The 24,008-nt window shown below is 42.3% G+C and overlaps 1 protein-coding gene across 1 annotated transcript in view; it reads right to left on the bottom strand.

The window, feature by feature from the left end:
- The window catches only part of ANKRD33B (ankyrin repeat domain 33B), a 54,815-nt gene that overhangs the window by 12,239 nt on the left and 18,568 nt on the right, over positions 1-24,008 (bottom strand). Inside the window, exon 2 of the mRNA XM_076332251.1 lies at positions 2,367-2,496. Coding sequence (XP_076188366.1) covers positions 2,367-2,496 — 130 coding nt within the window. The remainder of the gene's footprint in view (positions 1-2,366; positions 2,497-24,008) is intronic.

The raw sequence follows: 24,008 nt of genomic DNA, 5'->3' as shown, positions 1-24,008 counted from the left end.
ATGGATATGAGGAACTGAATTCACTTCTGTTCTGAGACTCTAGCTGGTCTTTAAAATAATTCTATTTAAATCAAGCTGACGCTCAGATTTGAGCATCATATCTGGGCAGTCATGAAATGGCATAAGCAAGTGTGGATTTTAAACTCCTCTAGCAAAAGTAAAGAGGCCTCCCTATCATCTTCCTTAGTACCTGTACCGAGCGTTACAGATGCAGCTTCTGAAACACGTGGAATGATCCCTCAGGACTGCAGCCTCTTTCCCATCCAGCTCCTCTTCAGGGTCTGGCCATACATGATGGCTCGCCTGGTCAGTGGGTCATAACAGAAATGGCAGGGCTTTCTGAAACCTTCTGATATCACCTTACAATCAATTGAAATCATGTGGATTTGCTATTAGGTAAACAATACTTTTGATATACATAACAGCGATCTCTCAGAATAATTTATTTTGCAAAAAATATTATTATTTCCATGGCCTAAGGGTAAAAAAAAAACAAATAAATCCTCCACTAAAGGAAAGCTCACATAAGCTTTGCTTTCAGTTCTTTATAATACTGCTCAGTCTTACTACTTAACATTCAGCGATAATTAAGCAGCATCTATTGCACTGTGGCTCCTCTGGTTGCAGTGTTAACCTCACGGTAATCTCTATTAACACTACAGCAGTATCTTGTGATAAAGAATTAAATAACTGGTGTCAACACTGTAGCTCAGGATTATCATAGGCAGGGGAAAACATCCAAGTTGTTATGAGTTTGTATAAGCTTCTGCTGACTACAGTTGTTTCCAGTTGCTTTGGGGATCAATAGCAAGTACTGGCAGAGAGTGTCAAGTCAATGTCAGCCCTCTGGATTAATTCTGAGCTCATTATCATGAGTTATAAAGGTCGGGAAGGAGTCAGTGTTAAAGTTAAACCTTTTGTAGTCCAAATTTGTATTAGGGCAGATAAATAAAGTAGGTTAGAATTTTGGAGACTTCTCCACTTTCTTTGGAAAGCTGCTATACTCGTGACTTTGAAAGTGACAACTCTGGTCCCAATTCTTTCTTCCACTATTCAAGACCTATCTCAGAGTGGCTTCTTTAGCAGAGTTCACTTTTTGGTACAACACAAAGCAAAGTTTGGTATTACCTGGAAATGTCTAGTGGCAATATTACTCAATTAAAATAAAAATCTAACTGTTCCAATCTTCAGACACGACTGAAGTGAACACAGGATGTCCATTGATGCTGCCTGATGGAAACTTGTTTCCTCCATCCAGCCAGAGAAGAACAGACAGGGTCTGGGAGGGAATACTACGTCCCATGAACTCCCACAAACTTCCCATATTCTTCATCAGTAAGAAGACATGATAAAGACCAAGTAGGCATTTCCTCATAAAGTGATTGCCTTTGAGGAGCACACTTGAGGATGCAAAGGAAACCATGGATGCAGAGCCAGGCAGCCCTTGGAACAGCTTTTAGACCACAAAGGGGTGGCCCCCTTAGTCAAATTTTTCCTGATGCACATGCTTCAGCATTTTGTTAACACTTGTAAGAGAAAACTACAGCTTCCCATAAAGGTTAAAGGACAGTGTTACAGTTTTAACAGAAATGATCGACCGATTGCTGTTTAACCGTACACTTGAAAGTAGTAACTCTTTTGGGAGCATCTCTTACATTTATGTGATCTGTTACACTTGTTCACTGAATATTACCATGCTGGGTGAGACAAAAGAAAACCTGGGGATAAACTCTGCTCTCACTCCAGTCTGCATCAGGATTAACATGGTCGATGTCAATATAATCAGTCTGTTATAAAAGCAGCATTGGCAAACACTGAATCCTGCTGAGACTATATAAATAGGGGTTTTTTGCTTTTAACTATGGAGTGGGTGAAGAATGTCTTAGCAGCTAAGATGTTTCTTAACGATGACACATTTTCTTACAGTCAGCAATTACTACAGACCCACTGAGGTAGGTGCAACAAGCATGAGAAAAGAGATGTTACGAGCACTGATACAGCACATTATATGACCACAATGTTGACTGGTTGCTTGCCAGAGCAAACATAGGAAAATGAGCTTAAAGGAACAAAGTAGTATAGTACTGCACACTTGGGGCAAGATCTTCTTTATTTTTAAGTTAAAACAGTTAATGGCATCTACTAGAAACGTATAGCTTTTTCTGTCTTAATCCATTGGATAAATATTACTGTAGATTAATTAGTTCAAAGAAAATCATGACAAACTTATTTGGGAGTGGGCTTGGCCAGGATTATTTTATGCAGACTAATTTCTTTTAGGGCTTTGACAAAATCCTAAAAACAATAGCCACAACACACATTCCTCCTAGGACCCTGTATGTAAGAGGTGAAACAAAGAGCCTTACCTGCCTGTGCAGCTGTAATTAGAGCCGTGTTCCCTTCATTGTCCTGCCAGTTCACATCAAGGTGAGGGCATTGTGCTAAGGCTATTACAATATCCACATAACCTTGGTAACAGGCAACAATAAGACCATTCTGTAAGTAAAATATAAAGAGAGAGTTAGGTTTACCAGGCTTAGAAAAGTTCACTGAGGAAGCATACTAGTCTGCTTTTTTTTTTTTTTAAATGAAGAACTGAAAAGGTATCAGCATAACTAGTGATTAGCTCCAGGCACGATGTTCAGATCCAAAACAACACTTTTTACCTCTGCCCTTTGGCAAGTAACATTTGGTGTTCCTCAGAAATACCTAAGGGAGTAGGTATTATATTATGCTACTTGGAAAGTAACTGTTTATAAATGGCTTATGCTTATATGACTATATAATCTAGATCCAAATGAGAATAAATCAGATTTTATTATACTATAAAATGAACCCAGCAGGTAGGATGAACTGAACCTGATCTGAATATTAATTCTCTGTGAAACAACTACTTGTTCTCTGAAGGGGAAGTGGTAGGCAGGAGTCATGTTCATGCTGCCTGTTGCTGTCTTTAAATACTTCAGGTTTCCCATTATAACCAGACCTTTTTTGTAATCGTAAATAAAGTAAAATTGCTTTTAGAGTTCCTGTTTAATGTGCTTTATGACAGCTGGAAGCTGTAAAACTTCCAGGAGGAAGCCAAGCCAGGAGGTAAACCTTATAATTCAGCTTGGTACCCAGCTAGCATTTCACTCCACAGTGGCAAACTGACAGCTTCCCTAAAATACATCAAAATACACTTGTCATTAATTAAATGGAACTACAGTACTTAATCCTGGCTGCTCACTTGACCACTACGATTAAAACTGTTATCTCTGGTCTTCAGGATTACTCGGGCAGCCCGGTGTTCATCTGCACAGGGCTGACGGGCGTAGAGGAGGGCAGGTGCAGATAAATCAGTGCCCCCTGCGGTCCCTCTTCATTGAGGGACTCAGCGTGACTCAGTTTTCTTGAGCATGACTCAGTTTTCTTGAGCTCAGCATCAGTATCTGACTATTGAAAAGATAAGGGCAGAGACACACATCTCAACCTCTCTGGTAACCCTGCCTGCCTAAAACATGCTCACACAGACATGCTGCAAGTTCATACCCACAAATGAATAGCAAGAAGGAGAACCCAGTTATGAAAACTGAATGGCTCGCCCTAAGTCCTCCATCATTTTTCTAAGCAACTCTTGCCTGAACACTCTCTTTATTTCTTTTCCTCATGGACACTACTGAGACAGAGCCACTCACCAAAAGACAAAAGCTGCAGCTCCTGATTTATTGTCACTATAACTAGTTAATTAATATTTCAGTGTCCTGTTTCATTGTTATTCTTGATAGTCCTTTTGGCTTAGGTGGCAAACAGCTTCATTAAGAAACAGAGGCAATGCCAACTCTTTGGAATGCTCACAGGCTACGTAGGGTACTTCTCAATTACATCTTTCGATGAAATTATTACTCTGATTTCTTTTATTCTCAATTCACTCTTGTCCTCAGTATGAAACATCACCCACCACTGCTTTAAAAAGAGCATCTCCATTTCCTTGTGAAGCACCTGTAAAACTTCAAACCATTCTATTGAAATTGTACAGTGGATTCCGTTTAAAGATATATATATACACACATACACACACATATGTCCTGGTTTCGGCTGGGATAGAGTTAATTTTCTTCCTAGTAGCTGGTACAGTGCTGGGTTTTGGATTTAGGATGAGAATAATGTTGGTAACACACCGATGTTTTAGTTGTTGCTAAGCAGTGCTTACACTAGTCAAGGACTTTTCAGCTCCCCATGCTCTACCGACTGAGAAGGCTGGAGGTGCACAAGAAGCTGGGAGGGGGCACAGCCAGGACAGCTGACCTAAACTGGCCAAAGGGACATTCCATACCATGTGACGTCATGCTCAGTACATAAACTGGGGGGGAGTTGACCACGTGGGGGGGTGACCGCTGCTCGGGGACTGGCTGGGCATCAGTCAGCGGGTGGTGAGCAATTGCATTGTGCATCACTAGTTTTGTATATTCTTTCATCATCATTATTATTATTACTATTATTATTTTCCCTTCCTTTTCTGTCCTATTAAACTGTCTTTGTCTCAACCCATGAATTTTACTTCTCCCCCCCCGATTGTCTCCCCCATCCCACTGGGGGTGCAGGGAGTGAGCGAACAGCTGTGTGGTGTTTAGCTGCCTGCCGGGTTAAACCGCAAAAGGGACATTTGATTCGCATTTACAAGAAGTGGGTAATGAATACTATGACCAGGAGTAGAGGGGCCCTGCCTCCAGCCAGGTGGAGGAAAGGGACAACCAGGTTTCCTGGACTGTGTGGATTCGATGGCCTGGCACATCAGACCCACAGGAGTATAAGGCTCTAGTGGACACCGGTGCACAGTGTACCCTAATGCCATCAAGCTATAAAGGGACAGAACCCATCTGTATTTCTGGGGTGACAGGGGGATCCCAACAGCTAACTGTGTTGGAGGCTGAAGTGAGCCTAACTGGGAATGGGTGGCAGAAGCACCCCATTGTGACTGGCCCAAATGCTCCCTGCATCCTTGGCGTAGACTACCTCAGGAGAGGGTATTTCAAGGACCCAAAAGGGTACCGGTGGGCTTTTGGTATAGCTGCCTTGGAGATGAAGGAAATTAAACAGCTGTCCACCTTGCCTGGTCTCTTGGAGGACCCTTCTGTTGTGGGGTTGCTGAAGGTCGAAGAACAACAGGTGCTGATCGCTACCACAATAATGCACTGGCAGCAATATCGCACCAGCTGAGACTCCCTGATTCCCATCCATGAGCTGATTCGTCGACTGGAGAGCCAAGGAGTGATCAGCAAGACTCGCTCACCCTTTAACAGTCCCATATGGCCAGTGCGGAAGTCTAATGGAGAGTGGAGACTAACAATAGACTATTGTGGCCTGAACGAAGTCACACCACCGCTGAGTGCTGCCATGCTGGACATGCTAGAACTTCAGTAAGAACTGGAGTCAAAGGCAGCCAAGTGGTATGCCACAGCTGATACCGCTAATGTGTTCTTCTCAATCCCTTTGGCAGCAGAGTGTAGCCACAGTTTGCTTTCACTTGGAGGGGCGTCCAGTACACCTGGAACCGACTGCCCCAGGGGTGGAAACACAGCCCCACCATTTGCCATGGACTGATCCAGACTGCACTGGAACAGGGTGAAGCTCCGGAACACCTGCAATACATTGATGACATCATTGTGTGGGGTAACACAGCAGGAGAAGTTTTTGAAAGAGGGAAGAAAATAGTCCAAATCCTTCTGAAGGCCAGTTTTGCCATAAAACAAAGTAAGGTCAAGGGACCTGCACAGGAGATCCAATTTTTAGGAACAAAATGGCAAGATGGACGTTGTCAAATCCCAATGGATGTGATCAACAAAATAACAGCCATGTCTCCACCAACTAGCAAAAAGGAAACACAAGCTTTCTTAGGCGTCGTGGGTTTTTGGAGAATGCACATTCCAAATTACAGTCTGATTGTAAACCCTCTCTATCAAGTGACCCGGAAGAAGAACGATTTCAAATGGGCCCCTGAGCAACGACAAGCCTTTGAGCAAATTAAAGAGGAGATAGTTCATGCAGTGGCCCTTGGGCCAGTCTGGGCAGGGCAAGATGTAAAAAATGTGCTCTACACCGCAGCCGGGGAGAATGGCCCTACCTGGAGCCTCTGGCAGAAAGCACCAGGGGAGACTTGAGGTCGACCCCTAGGGTTTTGGAGTCGGGGATACAGAAGATCCGAGGCCCGCTATAGTCCAACTGAAAAAGAGATATTGGCAGCCTATGAAGGGGTTTGAACCACTTTGGAAGTGATCAGCACTGAAGCACAGCTCCTCCTGGCACCCCGACCGCCGGTGCTGGGCTGGATGTTCAAAGGGAGGATCCCCTGTACACATCATGCAACTGATGCTACGTGGAGTAAGTGGGTCACACTGATCACACAACGGGCTTGAATAGGAAACCCCAGTCGCCCAGGAATCCTGGAAGTGATCGTGGACTGGCCAGAAGGCAAAGATTTCAGAATATCACCAGAGGAGGAGGTGACGCATGCTGAAGAGGCCCCACTGTATAATAAACTATCAGAAAATGAGAAGCAATGTGCCCTGTTCACTGATGGGTCCTGGCATATTGTAGGAAAGCATCGGAGGTGGAAAGCTGCTGTGTGGAGTCCCATGCGACAGGTTGTAGAAACTGCTGAAGGAGAAGGTGAATCGAGTCAGTCTGCAGAGGTGAAAGCCTCTGGCTTTAGATACTGCTGACCGAGCAAAGTGGCCAGTGCTCTATCTCTATACTGACTCATGGATGGTGGCAAATGCCCTGTGGGGGTGGTTGCAGCCATGGAAACAGAGCAACTGGCAGCACAGAAACAAACCCATCTGGGCTGCCGCATTGTGGCAAGATGGGTTTGAATGTATGGATTACCGGCCTGGCTGAACGGGAAGCTCTTGCTGGGACTCAGGAAAAAAAGGAGAGTTTACCGCTTGTGGAAGAAGGGGCAGGCGACTCAAGAAGAGTACAGGGATCTCGTTAGGTCGTGCAGAGAGGAAATGAGAAAGGCAAAAGCCCAGCTGGAACGCAATCTGGCCGCTGTCATTAGAGACAACAAAAAATGTTTTTACAAATATATTAATGACAAGAAGAGAGCCAAGGAGAATCTCCATCCTTTATTGGATGCAGGGGGGAACATTGTCACCGAGGATGAGGAAAAGGCTGAGGTACTCAATGCCTTCTTTGCCTCAGTCTTTAACAGGCAGACCAGTTATCCTCAGGGTACTCAGCCCCCTGAGCTGGAAGACGGGGACGGCGAGCAGGATGAACCCCCCATAATCCAAGAGGAAGCAGTCAACGACCTGCTACGCCACCTGGACGCTCACAAGTCTATGGGGCCGGATGGGATCCACCCGAGAGTGCTGAGGGAGCTGGCGGAGGAGCTTGCCAAGCCACTCTCCATCATTTATCAGCAGTCCTGGCTAACTGGGGAGGTCCTGGACGACTGGAGGCTTGCCAAGGTGATGCCCATCTACAAGAAGGGCCGGAAGGAGGATCTGGGGAACTACAGGCCTGTCAGCCTGACCTCAGTGCCGGGGAAGATTATGGAGCGGTTCATCTTGAGGGTGCTCACAAGGCATGTGCAGGACAACCAGGGCATCAGGCCCAGCCAGCACAGGTTCATGAGAGGCAGGTCCTGCTTGACCAACCTGATCTCCTTCTATGACCAGGTGACCCGCCTAGTGGATGAGGGAAAGGCTGTGGATGTGGTCTACCTGGACTTCAGTAAGGCCTTTGACACCGTCTCCCATAGCATTCTCCTAGAGAAGCTGGCGGCTCACGGCTTAGACAGGTGGACTCTGCGCTGGGTCAAAAACTGGCTGGACGGCCGGACCCAGAGAGTTGTGGTGAATGGAGTTCAATCCAGTTGGCGGCCGGTCACGAGCGGTGTTCCCCAGGGCTCAGTTTTGGGGCCGGTCTTGTTCAATATCTTTATCAATGATCTGGATGAGGGGATCGAGTGCACCCTCAGTCAGTTTGCAGATGACACCAAGTTGGGCGGGAGTGTTGATCTGCTCGAGGGTAGGAAGGCTCTGCAGAGGGACCTGGACAGGCTGGATCGATGGGCCCAGGCCAACTGTATGAGATTCAACAAGGCCAAGTGCCGGGTCCTGCACTTCGGCCACAACAACCCCATGCAGCACTACAGGCTTGGGGAAGAGTGGCTGGAAAGCTGCCTGTCGGAAAAGGACCTGGGGGTGCTGGTCGACAGCCGGCTGAACATGAGCCGGCAGTGTGCCCAGGCGGCCAAGAAGGCCAATGGCATCCTGGCCTGTATCAGAAATAGTGTGGCCAGCAGGAGCAGGGAAGTGATTGTGCCCCTGTACTCGGCACTGGTGAGGCCGCACCTCGAATACTGTGTTCAGTTTTGGGGCCCTCACTACAAGAAGGATGTCGAGGTGCTGGAGCGTGTCCAGAGAAGGGCAACGAGGCTGGTGAGGGGTCTGGAGAACAAGTCTTCTGAGGAGCGGCTGAGGGAACTGGGGTTGTTTAGCCTGGAGAAAAGGAGGCTGAGGGGAGACCTCATCGCTCTCTACAGCTACCTGAAAGGAGGTTGTAGCGAGGTGGGTGTCGGTCTCTTCTCCCAAGTAACTAGCGATAGGATGAGAGGAAATGGCCTCAAGTTGCGCCAGGGGAGGTTTAGACTGGACGTGAGGAAAAATTTCTTTACTGAAAGAGTGGTTAAACATTGGAAGAGGGTGCCGAGGGAAGTGGTTGAGTCCCCATCCCTGGAAGTATTTAAAAGACGTGTAGATGAGGCACTTAAGGAGATGGTTTAGTGGGCATGGTGGTGTTGGGTTGACAGTTGGACTCGATGATCTTAGAGGTCTTTTCCAACCTTAATCATTCTATGATTCTATGATTCTATAAGATATTGCTGCCTGGGTAGAGAATCTGATTGTAAAAGTCCATCACGTAGATGCTCACGTACCCAAGAGCCGGGCCACTGAAGAACATCAAAACAACCAGCAGGTGGGTGATCAGGCTGCTAAGATTGAAGTGGCTCAGGTGGATCTGGACTGGCAATGTAAGGGTGAATTATTTATAGCTCGGTGGGCCCATGACACCTCAGGTCACCAAGGAAGAGATGCAACATACAGATGGGCTCGTGATCAAGGGGTGGACTTGACCATCGACACTATTGCACAGGTTATCCAGGAATGTGAAACATGCGCTGCAATCAAGCAAGCCAAGTGGTTAAAGCCCCTCTGGTATGGAGGACGTTAGTTGAAATATCAGTATGGGGAGGCCTGGCAGATTGATTCTATCACACTCCCACAAACCCGCCAAGGCAAGCACCATGTGCTTACCATGGTGGTGGCAACCACCGGATGACTGGAAACATATCCCGTGCCCCATGCCACTGCCCGGAACACTATCCTGGGCCTTGAAAAGCAAGTCCTATGGCAACATGGCACCCCAGAAAGAATTGAGTCAGACAACGGGACTCATTTCTGACACAACCTCATAGACACCTGGGCCAAAGAGCACGGCACTGAGTGGGTGTATCACATCCCCCATCATGCACCAGCCTCTGGGAAAATCCGATGATACAATGGACTGTTAAAGACTACGCTGAGAGCAATGGGTGGTGGGACGTTTAAACATTGGGATACACATTTAGCAAAAGCCACCTGGTTAGTCAACACTCGGGGATCTGCCGATCGAGCTGGCCCTGCCCGGTCAAAATTTTACGTACTGCAGAAGGGGATAAAGTCCCTGTAGTGCATATAAACAATATGCTGGGGAAGGCAGCCTGGGTTATTCCTGCTTCGGGCAAAGGCAAGCCCATCCATGGGATTGCTTTTGCTCAAGGACCTGGGTGCTCTTGGTGGGTGATGCAGGAGGATGGGGGAGTCCCATGTGTACCTCAAGGGGATTGGATTTTGGGTGAGAATAGCCAATGAATTAAATTGTATGATGTTAATTGCTATGTAGTACATATAGCCACTCTTCTGTGGTGGCTATATGCCATATCAACGGTATCACAGTAAGAATCACCTAGATTAATGAAGAATGAACTTTGATGAAACCAAGCAAAGTGCAGCGATGATAGAACCAGACAAGTGCAGCGGTGATGGGACCAAAACTGGCTTCAGCATACAAAAAATCCAACACCACACACCATCTCTCCTGCCCTGAAGGACTGTTATGACAGATGGAGCCCAAAGTCATGGACTAATTGAACTCAACGAAGATTCTATAGGAATGGCCCATAGACTAAGGGAATGATATCTGTGTGTATATATAGCAAAAAAAACCAGGATAAGGGGTGGTGATTAATGGAAATGTATTGGAAAGTGTGAGACCTGGGCATGACGTAGATGGTATAGAATAAGGGGTGGATACTGTCCTGGTTTCGGCTGGGATAGAGTTAATTTTCTTCCTAGTAGCTGGTACAGTGCTGGGTTTTGGATTTAGGATGAGAACAATGTTGGTAACACACTGATGTTTTAGTGGTTGCTAGGTAGTGCTTACACTAGTCAAGGACTTTTCAGCTCCCCATGCTCTACCGACTGAGAAGGCTGGAGGTGCACAAGAAGCTGGGAGGGGGCACAGCCAGGACAGCTGACCCAAACTGGCCCAAGGGACATTCCATACCATGTGACGTCATGCTCAGTATATAAACTGGGGGGGGAGTTAGCCGGGGGCAGGGTGACCGCTGCTCGGGGACTGGCTGGGCATCGGTCGGCGGGTGGTGAGCAATTGCATTGTGCATCACTTGTTTTGTATATTCTTTCATCATTATTATTATTATTATTTTCCCTTCCTTTTCCATCCTATTAAACTGTCTTTATCTCAACCCACGATTTTACTTCTTTTTTTCCCCCCGATTCTCTCCCCCATCCCACTGGGGGTGGGGGGAGTGAGCGAACGGCTGTGTGGTGTTTAGCTGCCTGCCGGGTTAAACCACAACATATGACCTGTAATAGGTCACTAAAAAGTATGTACTCTCCTGGTGGGATTGTTCAGATTAATCCAAGTTTTACTACAATGTAATCATTCTTAGCTTTAAAAAAAATTGTCAGTGTCCACTTGGTAAGGACTTGAGCATTATTTTAGTTCTTTAATAATTTCATTTTTCACCTGAGGTTCAGGATATAAGTCTTTACAACTCCAAAAACTCTGCAGATTTAAAACACCACCCAATCATTCAGAAAAATGTCAATTACTAGTGATAGCAGAAAACTAAGTATATAACAGTTTGGAGACCTAAAATTTTTGAAAATAAGAAGGGGATCCTATTGTTCAGTGAAAAAATTGGCATTTTTTAAGAGAGTGGTATTTTCAAAAAGCCGTAAGAATAACTTAAAGTGGTTACCATCTCTAACGGAAAAAACTGTTTCACTTAGTATCTGAAGCATATTTTCACAGTATATTTTCACAGGAGATTTTTGTGTTCTAAAAGTGCTTACCAGATGCTTAAAAAAAAAAAGTTCAATTTTTACTCTCTTTAAAAGAAAAATAAACTGTAAAACAGTAAAACAAACAATAACAAACAGCAAACATTAGCTCTTTTTTGTGAGAGGCTTTTGCATTACAGTATTTAGGGACTTCTGTCCTACTTCTAGTGGGTACCTCCATCAGATAGAGTGCTAGAGACGCATCTAACACACACTGGCATTCTGATTTCGGTAGATACGAGACACAAACGATCTCAAAATCAACCAACCTCATTCACCATTATGAGTTTACAAACCAGAAGGATTACTTAGGTATCAACATTTTCTAAAGTTTATTTTCCAAAGATGCTATCAACGACTGCTTGCTTAAGGATAATGAAAGGCAAGAGAGAGCAGGAGCTCTCTGTGGGATTACATGATGCAGTAACATGGAAAATCATTTCTGAAGGACGGTTGTATGAATCTGAAGTGGGTCAGATAAGAGTGTGAGAAGCTGGTATCCGATGGAGTGTGCCCAGCACTCCCCGGTTGAGAAGCAAAACGAGCAATTGCACGAGGACATAAAAGCAAGTTGTTTCACTGCCATATGGTTCCCAGCACCGTCCAGGGCTGTAAAGCTGATGCAAGTGCTCTCTGATTACCCTCACCAGTTATGTGTTTCATAGGGAGTGAGACACAACTCTTGCTGAGGGACTGCTTTCCTTTGCATAAGTCTTGCAAATGTATTGAATATTGAATGAGGTGCAGGAGGCTACAGCTTTAGAATGAAAATTGCAGTAAACCCCTGGATTCAACTGTTATTTCCCAAATCCTGGTTCAAGGATACCATGATAATTTGTGTTTTCCGGTTGCTTTCCCCCCTCCCCCTTTTTTTTTCCTCTTTGCATCCATTTCTGGCCCTGTCTGTATTCTCCTTGCTGAAAGTTAGTACAAGCAGATCAGCCAGGATGCACAATAAAGCAATAGCAACGTGAGTTATTAGTCTGAAATCTTTAACTTCATATACCAATAAATACTATTATCCACAGCCATAATCTTTCACCAATCTCAATTAATAAATATAACTGACACAAATTTGCTTTCAGCAAACTGCTTTTTGAAGCACTCAGTAAAGCAGTAGCCTGTATCACAGCAGTCTGCAGGAACGTGCAGCTGTACGCTTAATGGTTTTTTAAAAGATAAAAACAAAGCAGTCTAAATGAATTTTAGCTAGCAAATTCTGAACCTGAATAATCTGGTTATCCTTAGAAAAGACATTACATTTTATCTCATTAGTGTTCTACCGAGGCATCAGTTATTCTGCTCCTCGTATGAAGGTTCATGTTGCAATTATGAAGTGGTCAGTGTATGTGGAAAAACTTATATTTTTTAAATTGAACCTTCCTATTATTTTGTCAGTAAGATCAATTCTCAGATGTATTCACTACATGTGAAAGCTTTAGGAGAAGGAAGATTGATAATTCTTAAATGCATGTCCTCTCCCTAAGACTTCAACCTTTCTCCTTCAAGAGCATCCTTTTCTCTCTCTTCCCTTTCATATGTCCTCAAACACCACTTATTTTAAATCATAATAAACCCTCAAACTATTCCCATTAATATATAATAATAATAATCAATTATTAGAAGGAATAACTGTACATATGTCACAGTATGCAAGCACAGTATCCCTACTTTTCAAGGACTGTTTTCTTAGCTAAGACCTGCTCTCTCCTGATCAGCGGCCAGGGCTGCTGCCCATCATTCTCCCAGACCAATGAAACAGAACAGGCAAAAAAAATCTCTGCTCTGATCCTCTGTGCAGAAGAGACCTTAAACATGAAATGAAATTGATGCCTTTGGACTATAGGAAAAGGGATTTCTTCGTTACAGGAGACCGGGGCTGCTGGCTTCTCTGAGGTTTGCAACAGACCCTATTTCATTTTTCAAATATCACATACAGACTCTGCTTGACAAACAAGAAAGCATGAGTCATCCATCACATCAACTACATTAACATTTACTGTCGATTTTTCCACGTAAGGGGGGGGGTGGTGAAATTCAGCTCAGTAACAGGGTTTTTTCCAAGCAGAAGCCATAATACTGCCAGGTGTTGAGGGCTGTGTCTTTCCTCTGTGGAATATTTGGTATTTCACAGGGATTCCCCACAGTTTTTCTATAGTATATGACATATCTTATTTTCATGTAACTAGCACAGTTTTGAAAGATCCCCCTTTGTTTTGAAGTGAGAGAGCAAAACTAACAATATTTTGAATATACGACAAAACAGTCAGTCTGGGATAAATTACTTATTTTCCATATATTCTAAGTAAAGTATAACTAATTTTTCTTAATTTCATTCCAGAGTACATAAATGGACATTTCAGGCATAGGACTACCTGAAGTTAATCAGATGTTGCAACACCTTTCTCAAGCAGTGTTTACAAATTGTAAGTTTCATAGTGCTCTTCTGTAATCGGACTAAAAGTATCGTATTAAAATTTCCTACAAAAGCATAAACTTGAAATGTGCATGTTTGAAATAGAATAAAATTGTCTTGGGAAACTTTTGATTCCTTTTAAACTGATATTTCTTCATGTACCTTTGATTTCACGTGACACTGGAATAGTGCTGCCACTATAAAAATAAACTCTGCTTTGCTCAGCTGTGTTGGCTAATGACATAACAATGTGTCTGATTAAGTGAGGTCATGGATATCTCAGGAGACAATTTTATAAATCAGATGTTATGACAAAATTAGAGATGTAAGGTTATTTGTACACTAGATCATTACATATAATAGAGATCACAAGAAAAACTAGAGGATCAATAATGAACTCAAGCTGAACAGCAGAGCAAATCACATACAGCATGCAATCAGTTTAGCTTTTAAAAAAATCTCTTCAGGCAACTTATTTTCCACCAAGATGCTGAGAATGAAAACAGCTTATTATAGCTTTTCACCTATTATCCCAGACAAAAATGGGTCTGGCAAAAGACTAAATTGACATTACCCGTAGCTTTTTATACGCATTGTAACAAACAACTGTCTGGTTTGCTTTGCATGCGCCTGTAAGTATTAATGACAATTCTGCAAGGTTGGTTTAACAGCAATGATTAAAACTGCATGTAATTGAATTAAATGAGATAATGATTCATTGTAATTCATAATCATATGCAGGGACAACTATGGAAATTGCGTCTAAGTTAAAAGCGTGTTACACAAACAATATTACGAGTAATAGAAATTTAAGAATAATAAAATATAAAGGAATGAAAAGTTGTATTTAAACTTTTTCTTGTTGATTTATGAAAATAATAACTCATATGTTTAATATTTTGTGTTATACATAACTCACTATTGTAACAGAACTATATATAACTATCACTCACCATAACATAATTCATTATTATACAAAGAAAAAAAAAAATCAGGTCAAGTATTTCAAAATAAATCTCCCAAAATTATTTGACGGAAATGCTGATCTCCACTAAAAACTCTGCAACTCTGTGAAACTTGGGTTAACAGAGATTCTAAATTTACACTGTAGTAAAAAAGAGCAAAATTTAGTGCTGAGCATCACTATCCGCTATATACTAATTTGTGTATAATGCACAAAACCTTCCAGTCTGCATAAACCAATCTGAGAAACTTTCATAAGTGGCTTGAGCTTATATTATAATTGGTTTAGCTGATTAGATCAACGGTGACTGAGATGAGGTAATTATTCAGGTCATCAGTCCCATGAGAAGTGGTGTTTATGTGTTACAGAAATCCATCAAGCACATAAGCTTTAATATCATCTGCATAAAATAATTTAGGCTGACCTTTTAGAGAAAGGGCTGCAACAGCTTAGTCACATACAAACTTATATTGGCAAAGCAACAAAAAAAGAGCTGGGAAATTAAATGAATTTTGTCTGGCTGTTGCTTGGACAAAACCCCATGTGCCTGGATGGGGGTGAGGGGGGAGATGCTGATTTTGCCGGGGAAAGCGATCAGACAAGTGCAAAAGAGTATTCGTGCAAGGATGGAGCAGCGGCGTGCAAAACTCTCTGCCTCCTCTGCAGAGGAACACGGTAGCCTGAAGCACGATCTTGTATCCAAAAGCAAGCTTAAATGGCACTGCCCCTTCCAGTGCCTGAATACTGAAGGCACAAAATTGCCACCTTCGCTTCACAGCATTATGAACGCTCACAGATTCACCTCCCAGCGTGAACTGCACTCCGCTAGCTAAAAACACAGGCCTGTCCACAGACATGCAGATGATAACCCACCGTTTCCCCCTCCATTTCGTGGGATATGCTCGACTTCGCTTATTTTGTAAACACCTTGTGTACCAGTCAGGCCACATGTCTTTAGGTAAAGGTATAGCTTAGTATATGCATTATCTCTGCAAAAGTCCTTAATCTGTTCAAATCCAAATCTCTGTGATCGCCTCTAAAAATAGTCCCAGGAAAGTTCATTTTACTATGCCTGCAAAAGCTTACGTTACACAACAAAGAAAACCAGTGCCACTTGTGTAATAAAGCAGAAAACAAGAAAAGGTAATAAAATTAGTATGACTTTCCTTATTTACTAACATGTACGTGTCTGAATCAGTTTCAAAATTACTAGTGATATAAGCAGCTGGCAGAAACCTCAGGAAGCTACTGCCAGGGGCCATAAGGGACACACAAGGCAGATAAACACACGCTGTGTAGCCAGAGATATTCCAGTGGGTGGGATATATAGGAAACAAATTGTTTTATCATATGGCAATACTGAGAGACGCTTATGAGGGATTAACCCTTCTCTATTTTTTTTTTAATATCAAAAAAATATTATCAATATCATAATATTATATTATAATAATATTATCAATATCATAATAAAAGCAAATAATTCAATGGGAAATCAAAAACCATGGAGCTGATGGGGATTTGGGGGTTGTGTACTCTTCCACAGGAGGCTGGAACACGTCCCCAGCTCCCGCACTGTCCAACGTCTTCTCCCAGCGCCAGCCATCCAGCTGCTTCTTGACATGGCTCCCTTGACCAAAGCGGGGGGGAGAGGATGACCGAGAAGTCGGAATGTTACATCTTCAACCCATAGGAAGCCTGATGGGAGGAAAACTGGAGCGCTACACCAGAAGTAGCAATCCTTTTTTCTCCTCATTCCCGCAGGGAGTTCTCCTCATCTTCCCATGAGGGAAACCCTGGTTGAGACAACACTCGGTTGCTCAGGAGCCCTTCACCACACCCCACCCCCCCAGGGATGCCCCAGGAGCCGCAGAAGGTGGCTTCTCTCTCACACTCTTTCATCCAGAGCATCTACTGCCACTTCTCACCCCACGTGTGCCTCCCCCAAATCACGCCATGTCCAAAGGACTGGAGGGCTGCTGAAGTACAGAAGACATTTTTTGACTCTATAGCCTGACTAACAGCCAACGCTCGCTGGCACCTCCTCTCCCAACCACCGGAGAAAAGGGCCACTTTGTTCCTCACTGTATCGCATCCTCTCATCCACCTCTTCCACTGCAGAAGGAGGCCAGAAGCAGAGGGCACTCAGGATTACATCCAGCAGTGGAAACAGCCCTGCAAAAAAATATGAGCTGAGGGACACTGTGTTGACTGAGTTGCAGGAGGCCTGGGCTCCATTGACAGCTGTTTTACTATGAGTTAAGATGACACTTGGTGATAACTTCTTAAAACAGTAGTAACTGGACTTGTGTTATCACATGAAGAATGTTTTATTGTTCTTTCCCCTCTGAACCTCAGCTTGAAACAAAGAACTGAAGACTGAACACGAGGACAAAAGCTAGTAGCAGCTACAACTAACTCAGGCATATTTTAAGGTTGAGGTGCTGAGTCAGGAAATTCAATATGATTCCATTGAAAAATATATATATAAAAAAATGTTTTCTCAGGATGTTATCAGGTATACACATTCATACCCAAGATCAATTTTGTTAAAATAATGTCTTATTTTGCAGTGACAGCCAGTAAGACTATATTAGGAATGTACTCATCAGTCTTAAGTTTCATCAGGTAGGAGAAATGCCTTTGCTGGTGACAGCAGCCTGTTGTGCAACAAAGCAATATATAGAATGAAGACGTTTTTATGGAAAGAGAGGAAACCAGGATCGTTTTTCCACAACTGAAAACAGAAGTGACATTTGATGTAGTCCAATCGGTCCAAAATTAAGCTTCTCAATGTATGTGAGATCTCTGGTCACAGCAGAAGTAAACAAGGTATAATTTTAGAAAAGGAGTATGTAAGGAATCTTTAAGGAAATACTGTTTAATAAAAACAACACATACTTAAAATGAACTGACAGGTCACCTAGTGGAGCTTATTGCCATTATCCATACATTAAAAGGACATTATCTCTGGATTCAATAACATGGGAAATCAGCCCAGGATACCATTTTGGGGGAAAGGTTCTCTGTTCTGCTTACGGGGTGCCTGACTGTAAAAGACAAAAAATAGTGTGGGAAGATGGTAGGGTAAGTAACACAATTTTTATCAGGTTAAATTTCACATTTTAATTTTATTTGGACTGTCATGTTAGGTACAACTACTAAGTAGTGATGATCCCTGACAAATAATGCAGCCTTACTAATCCTAGCTTTCCTGTTTGTATAGCACATACTAATCAGTGTTAATACTGTCAAATGTTAGTGCTAAGTTTTGATACTGTTGACAGTAATAACACATGATACATGGCAGCCAAATTTATACATCCCTTTTTGCTCTGCCTGTTTTTTGATATCTGTGCTAGACGTGGGTCACTCTTCTCTGGCTTAAAAGTAAGGGAAGACATATTTATGAGAAAAAAGTGAGAGGTCTGACTTCAGAAAACGCTGTAAATGAGGTACTGAACTTTAATGGGGGGATCCTGATGTAAACCCAGAAGGCAGTTCTACCACAAATCCCATGTCTGCACTTTAAGGTGCTCTAAACATTAGCAACCCAAATCATTAACTGCAGAGGGCTGGGGGAGGCAATGTAACAGACTCCCACCGACATCAAGATCCTGCCCCAGCGAACAGTGAGCTGATTTTAATTTCATTTCTGTGTCTTTCACTGGCTTGCTATGCAACGTTTAGCAAGGCTTCCAAGGGCTCTAAACCATCCTGTGAACAAGGATAGTGTATTTCCGGATCCTTAAATGAACAGCACATTATTAAGCTTTGCTTGGAACAGGTGTTTCCAGCTAACAATGGATTTAAAACTGCAAAGTGCTGCTGGCTGCTTCCTCCTGTGAATGTATGAGGCTGGGAGCTCCTGCTGCTCCAGCCAATTGCTGTACAAAGCTGCAGTGGGTTTGGGAACTGCTGAAAGAGAGTTTGTAATAAGGCTCAAACTATATCTTTTGTGGAAATAATTATATGGAAAACATTTTGGAGAATCTCTTGATTGCCAGATTACTTCAAAATCCAATGTTACAATAACAGTCTTCCTATCAATTGCATCATTGAAGCATATAATTTTTTTTTCCAGAAAGGCAAAATCCCTAAGAGCTAAACGAAATGACAGTCAAAGGTGGATAATCTAACAGCATAACCCAAACCTGATATGTCTTCAGTCCAGTGCACTCTCTCGCCACGTAAGACCTTTAGGAACGTTCAGAAACCAGTTTACATCTGAACTCCAAGTCCTGGGCCTTACAGACACTACTGTTACTTTCTCTCCTGGTCTCTAAATATATACATATATTCACACACATTTAAGATAAAAAAGGAGAGTTTGCAGCATTTTAAAATGTATTTTGTAGTGCATTCAGAAGCCATGTGAAATGTATTTTGTGCACTGACATAACTCTGTCAAAAGTACTTCCTTTGGCTTTAGGGCATGTCATTCAACTCCTCTCTATGTGTTTAACAGATACATTTTCCTTTCTGTTAAGTTCTGTCAGACACAGGCTGACTGTAACTTAGATCTGTTTCAAGAAGCTAAACACAGTGTTTGAATGCATAGTTTCTTCAGGAGACCTCTCCAAAAGTAATAATTCACAAAACCTTTGTAAACAATAAATTTCAATTTGACACTGGCCGAGAGATAAATGCACAACCTCCTACTCCCTCATAATCTATCATTGTATCTAATCTGTCTCTTCTATAAACAACATTTTAAAGGCCCCAGCACATTTTCACTGTGGAGTTCTCTGAAGAGACACGGCCAGTGATGAGCTTGCAAGCACCCTCTTGCGGCAATGACCTCCTGTAGTTATATTAGGAAAGTCCTTCCCAAGAAGTTTCAGTTCCTCTCCTCCAAGTTCTATAAATTCGTTTTGCTTGTGTTTCTCTGAGCCTCCTGGTCATGGAATCACACCAGACCCAAACCTTTTAAAGAAAGAGCCCAGGAAGAGGTCTGTCCATCAGTGGTTAATCTGCCACTGAAAAAAAAAAAAGGTCTCTTTCCTCGAAAGGAAAGCAACTTGATGAAGAAAAAAAAACCCATCAGGGTGAAAGCTCTTCCTTGCAGAGGCCCTATACTCACCAAGAAGAGCAACTGCATATGCTCCTTGGGACACAAGAGATGGGGGACTGCCTGCACACTACACACAACGCTGCACAGTACCACACACAAAAGTACCAGCCTATTTCCTCACCCTTTGATCTAAAGAAGCTGTAACAGCAATAAAAGCCCAGTTTCCATCTTAGGCTGCCATCTCACAGTAAGTTTCATAAAGACATCAATGGATAAGTAACACCCTCATTGTCTCTTCTTCCCAACCTCCCCTGTGCTCTGGCTTTTGAACCTCATTGCTTCCTTTTCTATAACGCTTCTAATAATAACCCTCCTTATTGATCTTGGATCTTCTAATAATAAGCCTTAATGATCCTGGAACTGACCTGAATGGACCAGGAAACTGGGGTAAACTTTCTCCCACAGTGAAAACAAAGAGAGGGGAGAGACCAGCTGCCCTTGTACAGCAGAAAGGCAAGTGATTTTCAGATGACAGAAATGTATTAGTATTTAGCCTACAGGATTCACCTTACATACTTCACTCTAGATGTGTTATCACATAGCAACAGTCAGCATCCTCTTTTCAACCAAGAGGATAATATGGTAACAACAATCAGTAGTTGCTGTTCATGAAAAGGCAAGCTAAATACTGATATTCAGGAAGAAATGTATGCTGAAATATTATTGGTAGACATGAGGAAGGTTCTCCAGCTGGACCAGGTGTTATTATTTTACTTCTATCAAGCAAAGATCCCACTGATGGGATCTCATTAGCTTGTCTCTTCAGATTATCATCAACTAGTGCAAGTAGCAATAGTTCTTCAGATGTTAAAGCATCCAGGTTCTTGAAAGCCCTTATTATTCTTTCCACAATGAAAGAGCTTCCTTTACCTAGGATATGCATCTGGTTTTACCTAGACTGGCTTTCATCTCAGTTATGCCCCTTCCTGTTTTTTCCCCAGCTCCAACAAGGCAAAAGATTTCTTTGAGCATAAATATGAAAAAAGGCTCCTGCTTCTCCTTACAAAACAAATAAACTTTTTAAGCAACAGATGCATCTGTGGTGAATTGATGGGAGGTGTTTATTTTCCACTCGGAAACCTAAAGTAGATTTTGGTATGAATGGATTAGTGTCAACCCTCATGATCCTAAACGGTTGCAATCCTGTAATCCCACAGCTCCATGCAATGCAGCTACTGTGGAACATCACAGATGACCCTGCTGGAGGCCAAAACCTGGATTTCTGTTAAGTATTACTCCTTGGATTTAGGCTTGTGAAACTTTGAGGAAAGTGCTATGGTTCCTGACTTCGTAAGAACTCTTTCACTCTTTCCCACCTATGTGCTGCTAATACTAGCACTCCAGAAATTGCACTGAAAAGTGGGTCTCCACAAAGAGAGATGAGGCACTAATAACTGTAATTGTTCAAACACCACCTTGGTAAATTCACACTTTATGAATACTGGAGATTTTCAGTTCTGGGTGAAAACATTACCTTCAAAGTATGCAATTTTCAAGTAATGCATAGTGAACTAGCATTGCTAATACTAAGAGTATAAATTTTATGCCCAAGTTTCTCATGTTTTATAACTGTTAGAAACACTGATGATTACAGCAGAACACGTGGATTATGTTTCAGATAGACTTTCCTACTTTTTATGTAAACATACATAAACATACATGGTCAAGGGCAAAGAGGGTTGCGCTCTTGTGACTTACACCTACAAGTACTGACGACTCCGTAATGTTCATGGCTGCTTTAGAGAGCAAGAACTAACTCCTGCTATAAAAACCATCAAACTACAGTTCTGTCTATTTTAGGAATAAAGTAACTGATAGGCTGCACACAGCCACTGGAGAGGAAATCCAGCATGCCTCAGACTTCCCATTAAGGAATGCTTCCTTCCTGCAAGTTTTGCATCACCCTGTGAAAAGTGCATCTGTTTTAACAAAAGACAGAATTACATTTTTGAAAGATCAGAGGATAGCACTTGGCTGTATCAAGAACACTGCTGCTACTGGCTTGCAAGTCCTAGCAAGTAGCCTCACATTAATTTAGCGCTGTATTTAGGGAATGGGCTCATCCACAATCACGCTTATCTGCAAGAGGCTCAGCCTGATTTTTTGTTTGAGAAAACACACGCTGTGACATTGAAATAATCTGTTCAGAGGGGACCTTTTTTCCTCTGGTAGCTCGCTATTTTTTGTAGATTCAACTTCTTAAAAATCCTGAAGAAGATGGTTCTAAAGCAGCTTTTTTTTTTTTTTTTAAAGTGTGCATTCCCATTTTAAATGTCTCTCTTTTATTATCTCAATCGGCTAAATAAGGATTTATCATCCACTGCAGCTGTAACAGGTATCAGTGTATGAGCAGACAGTTCGGCAAAGGTGAAAATCACATTTAGGATATTCAAGTGAGAGACAGTAGCATCACCATTGTATCTGTCTCAAGTCAACTACAATACTGCAGCTTGAGTTTAATAAGCAAATGCAGGAACACTTGTAATGCCATTACCTAGTGGCAATTGCTGAGTAATGCTCTACCTGCCATTGGTGCAGTCTTTCCTCTTAAGCGGAGCCTGTGACCACCCTGTTTATCTCTCTCAGCTGAGTGTCTAGCTCCATGCCATAAAGGCAGGAAGGCATCTCCTGCCTCTGTATTTGGATCTAAGACTCTCGTCTTCCAATGAATACACCCCATTCATCTAAATAATAAAGAAACATAGGGAGGGATTGAACATTAATATATTGTTGAATTTGAAGTAAAGAAGATAACATTAAATATCTGAAAAAAAAAAAGTGAGGAGTAATTTCACATTTACATTCAAATGTCTGGAATTACTAGAGATGACCTGCCTTTGTAAAAAACTGCTAACTCATTAATGCAATATACCCTCTTTGTAGAGCAGTTTCAGTCAAACAATCCAGAAACTGTTCTTCTACCTCATAAAACTGGAGGATATTTGGGTAAACTGCAAAACAGCTTCTCTTGAGTCGGGACACCAGGAATTCATATAAGCAATCTACTTTTTAATTTAAGAACCTGTATCTATGAGACAAATAGTAGACATTTAAAACAGTTTTCTTAACAAAGGAACACCTCATGCTGAAAAGAAACATGCTACAAAAAAAGCAGTATGTACCAAACACATCTGATGGAGGTTTTTCAGAGCTGTTTGCAGTGAGCTTGACATGTCTCCGTGCCTCACAGCAGCCGAAGAATTACAGCAGTCTGGCATAGAGTCTTTTGGTACTTCAAGACATTGCTTGACTGCAGGATGGCATTTTTGTTGATAGAAGCTCACTAATGAGAACGGTATCTGAACATACCAAGGGACCTTTGAATGATGCTCCAGTCCCCTGGAGAAAAAAAAAAGATATCTGGTTTATAGGGAATTTTCAATGTACAGTTGGAAACCACATCCTAAAAAAAAATGATTTTTTTTGCTTCACTGGCTGCAAGCCATACAGCTTATAAAAGAAAATAAACATGTTCTTATGCCCAAGACTAATCACAGGAGCTCTCTAATCTCTCCAGCTGAAGATTTGTAAATAAATACCTTTATATAAAATAAAAGGATACAGAAAAATATTGGCTACCTGACACATTCCATCTCAGTTTGTGACAGCTATTACTGTTCACAAGAAGACTATATCCTATTGCATTCAATGTTGGCCAAACATCATAGCAATTATTGGACTAGCACTTTCACATAACTAAGCATTTAGCCACAGCCATATTATTCATGTCTTGAAAAAATTAGGAATTAGCAAATGGGCCTGCCTATCCATCAGCTGTCTGTGTTGCTGTCCAGGATTTTCTGTTTTTCTGTTACAGGAGGATACTTCCCATCAGCTCAGTATGGCATTAGGCCACACAAGCTGTCATGGCTGATCTGTTGCTGTTAGAAAGCTCCATCTAAGCAAAAAAGTTGGCAAGCTCAGAAAACTGGACGTGTACTTCTACTAAAGGTATAAACAAAGCTATGCCATACAGAGATTCCTAGATGGTAAATGAGGACCTTAGACTGAAATAGACTTGGTTGCTTAGAGACACTTGTCCATTAAAATAGTATAGACATGATCTGTAAACACAATTTTCTTCATTTTTGTGGTGCCCAACTCCAAAGCACTGGAATTTGCTAAGAAATGGAAGCGAAGAAACACATTTACTGTGAAGAA

The sequence above is a fragment of the Aptenodytes patagonicus genome, chromosome 2 (assembly GCF_965638725.1).
Source record: "Aptenodytes patagonicus chromosome 2, bAptPat1.pri.cur, whole genome shotgun sequence".
NCBI classification, from domain to species: domain Eukaryota; kingdom Metazoa; phylum Chordata; class Aves; order Sphenisciformes; family Spheniscidae; genus Aptenodytes; species Aptenodytes patagonicus.
The sequence above is the reverse complement of the archived record's forward strand: the minus strand, read 5'-3'. Positions and strand labels throughout refer to the sequence as shown.